The sequence below is a fragment of the Triticum urartu genome, chromosome 1A (genome assembly GCF_056163025.1).
Source record: "Triticum urartu cultivar PI428250 chromosome 1A, HENAU_Tu73, whole genome shotgun sequence".
NCBI lineage: Eukaryota > Viridiplantae > Streptophyta > Magnoliopsida > Poales > Poaceae > Triticum > Triticum urartu.
Window position 1 is genome coordinate 527,566,451 of NC_141873.1, and position 3,722 is coordinate 527,570,172.

A 3,722-nucleotide genomic window follows, 5' to 3' on the forward strand; every position below is an offset into this window, starting at 1 on the left:
ATTCTCCTTGGCAGCAAGAGTTTAGTCAACCTGCTAAACTTCCACCTTTTCCCCTCCTAACCTCGCCGCCGTCGTTTGGGGTTTGGGATCGTGCGTTAAAGTTGGTCTTTAAACTTCCCCTTTCCCGAGAGTTCAGTCAACCGCTGGCTAAACTTCCCTTTCCCCCCTTCTGACGACCTCGCCGCCGGCCAGTCAGGGCATCTGCCATGGCCTACGTCCCTCCCCACAAGCGCCACTCGAGCACCTCCGAGCCGACCCCAACCCCTTTCCCGCTCTCATCCTCCCTCCATTCCCTCTCCATCTCCTCCCCTTGCGGGCGTCACCACGTTCCCCCGTCCAACAAGATCATCCACGCCGTAGACTGCGTCTCCCGCTGGTTCCCGCTCCCGCCCATCTCCGACGACGCTGAATTTGTCCGCCTCGAGCCCTTCCCCTGCTACACCGTCGAGCGCATGACCGGCGCCAAGCCCCTCGTCCTTGCCCTCTCCTCCCCATCCTCAGGCTACACGGAGGCCGCGGACGCGGCCGCAGTCATCGCCGAGAGGTTCTTGCCGGACCTCTTATACGCGGCGGAGAAGGCGAGAGCGAGGACGCACGATGTGCCCAGGGAAGACGAGGAGGCAAAACTGAGTCTCATGGCAAGGGTGGGCAAGGTCCTGTTCCAACGGTGAGTCTTCTTCTATGCGTCCCACCATTTCCAGTTCTTGGATCTCTGCTTCGTGTCACAACTCACATCACATTGTGATTAACGCGCGCCACCACCCAGCTTTTGTGTTGGTGGATCGCCCGTCTCCCTGGACGCCGTCCGCGACCTCGCAGAGGCAGGGACAGAAGGATCCAAGAGCCCGGTCCGTAAAACGTTCCATACGAATATGCCCAGTGATTTCTTGGATGACATGGAGCGACTCGCTGTGGAGAGGATGGGGCTGGAGTTCGTTTCAACAAAAGAGCACTACCATGTCAAGGTTTATGCGTCTAACAATTTGAGAACTATCCCCTGGTTGTTGTTTAGACGAGCGTGAATTGACTTTACGGCCTGTAAATATCTGATAGGTGGTCGACAAGCAGGGAGTGGTTTCCAAGATGTCTTGCAAATGCACTTTGCAAGAAGATGGGAAGCTTGCAATCAACAAGGTGTGCTTACCATGCTGTCCTTTCCTGTACATTTTCGTTTTCAGAACTCAGGGTCACAGTTAACTTTTAGCACTACCATGCATTGATTATATATGGGTATCCATGCTAAATAGTACTACTAAACAGTGTGAAATATCAGATTGTGCATGGTTTTATTCTTTTACACCTGACAATCCAGAACCCCAAGACAGTAAAGATAAGTAATCTATAAGTTAGAATTCATTGAGACGATGTATGATGCTAACTTTTAGCTATCAATTATCATGCTTGCTTAATTTAAAGGAATTTTTGGGCAATTAAGATGAAGGCATGTGTAAATATGTATCCAGTTTTTACACACAAATTCGTTTACTACATATGTACCACTATATGTAGTCTTCTAATTGCTCCTCAAGTGGTCGGTGGTTCCTTGTTTCTCTAAAGCATCCGTGTCTCTTGTTTGTAGTCTATCACTTGGGTAGTTAGCTCTAAACTCATTATGTTCTCTAACTAAAGAAACTGCAGCAATAAAGCTCAGCCTCATAGCATTCTTATGGAAAAGAAGCTATGTTTGCTTGAAATTGTTTTAAAGCAAGATTGTTTCATCGGCTGATGTTTTCTGTAGCTCGATGTGATTAGTATTCATTTTTTCCTTGTTTTTTCATTCTACTGCAGATATTGCTGGGCTTAGCATTTTCTTTGTAAATTTTCGTTTATACCATGTATAGTGTCAGTTGGTTAGATTCTAATATGTGACTTAAGTACTGTGGCTTGTGCTAAATTGTTCAGATATCGTACTATTCATTATACAAGCCACTACTAGCTAACAATAGTTTTCTTTCTCTTTCGTCTCCATTGTTACTTCTCGTGCAGATTGAATTGAACCAGATACGACCCTTATTGGAAGACGTATCCTGCCTGTCGAAAGATCTTGATTTAAGGCTGATGTTGAATACGAATAGGATCCTAATAGATGTGAGTTCATATTGGAACTACCTCTGTCCTTTCTGTTACTAGCATATCTTCTGCAGACTCATCTGATAACACTTGCAGTTGCAGCCTGAAGTGGAAAATGCTATCAAGAGCTTAGTGTCTTCAGCTATTGTTGATCCTAATGCCAGAGGGGGGCTTAGACGGCCACTTGGGAACAAGTTGATTGATGAGAGGTTCAGCATAGCTGAAGTGTGGCATACAAACTACAAGGCTTTTGAGAATAAATCCTTGAAGATGTATCTAAGGCATACTGGTCGGTTTGTCCAAGGGAGCTCCACTAGAGAGGTTTCCAATGAAGTTAGCTTCAAATTAACTGGCATATCCAAGAGACTTCAGGTTAGTACATGATAATCTGTGATGTTCCTGAGCAAATTATTTTGTTACATTTGTAATGTACCTGCATTTTATGCTTGGATTGCTTGACCTAATGTCCAAACAATAATTCTCTGCATGCGATGCGCACAAGTAATAGCCTGTTTTAGTACTGACATATGGAAACTCTGAATTGGAATTATCATGTCATGTGCAGACCTAATATTCTGTTTTTCTACCAACATATGGTTACTCGGAATTAGAATTATTGCCGTCATGTTTTCTAATTGACTGGATTGAACAGCACAATGACTATGTCTCCTTAATCATTTACCAGGACGGCGGCAATCAAGAGGTGGACACTCTAAAAGGGATGCTAGAGTCTGCGGTGCGGATGATCTGGGACTATGCTTTGAGTTATCATAAATCTTAGCATGCTACATAACCAAGGGCAAGTACAATAGGTTGTCTCTAGACAGAATGTACAAACCTCCTGTAATGGATTGTCTCTAGACTCTAGAGTAAGTATAGGAGCTTCATGGTCCATGACGTGGGTGAACCAGACGAAATAACGATGAACTATCGAATTATCCACAACGGGTGTCTATAAGCAGTGATTTAAGTGGGAACCTCATCCTCCCTTCTCTCTTCTACGTCGTTGAAAATCCTACATGCATGGAACTCAAGGAACAATACAATCTCATGTCATCGTTAACAGAGCCTGCAATATGACACTCTAAATTAGATGGTAGTGAATGTTTGCAAGGGAGTGACCGAGTGAGCATATGGCGCTACTATTTGCAGAGCATTGTACAGAATCAAAGTTAGTGGGTTATCTTGTGATCAGTGCACATAAAAATTTGCTGAAGATGGTGATATTACCAAAGACCTGATTGAAATGGGCTGGTTGTTTTATCGTTGAATTTATCGCTGGTGCATATGCCGCATACATGTTGAAATTTTGGGACTGGTTGGAAGAAGCTGTGATGTTTATAGAAGTGCATGTTCTAGCCAATGCAACCAAAAGACCGATCTGATAGAAGAGACTAGGAAGCACATTATACGTCAACACTACTAGCTAACAATAGTTTTCTTTCTCTTTCGTCTCCATTGTTACTTCTTGTGCAGATTGAATTGAACCAGAAACGACCCTTATTGGAAGACGTATCCTGCCTGTCGAAAGATCTTGATTTAAGGCTGATGTTGAATACGAATAGGATCCTAATAGACATGAGTTCATATTGGGAATTAATGCTAAATTTGATATACCTTGGATTGGACATTATGCCTTCAAACTCTTTTTG

At 44.0% G+C, this 3,722-nt stretch overlaps 1 protein-coding gene across 1 annotated transcript; it reads left to right on the top strand.

The window, feature by feature from the left end:
- The first annotated feature begins 206 nt into the window (after positions 1-206).
- On the top strand, positions 207-2,851 carry LOC125533045 (uncharacterized). The gene is made up of 6 exons (XM_087538971.1): positions 207-667; positions 767-965; positions 1,054-1,134; positions 1,987-2,088; positions 2,167-2,442; positions 2,756-2,851. Exons 1-6 carry the CDS (start codon positions 207-209, stop codon positions 2,849-2,851), a joined length of 1,215 nt encoding a protein of 404 aa, XP_087395097.1.
- The last annotated feature ends 871 nt before the right edge of the window (positions 2,852-3,722 follow it).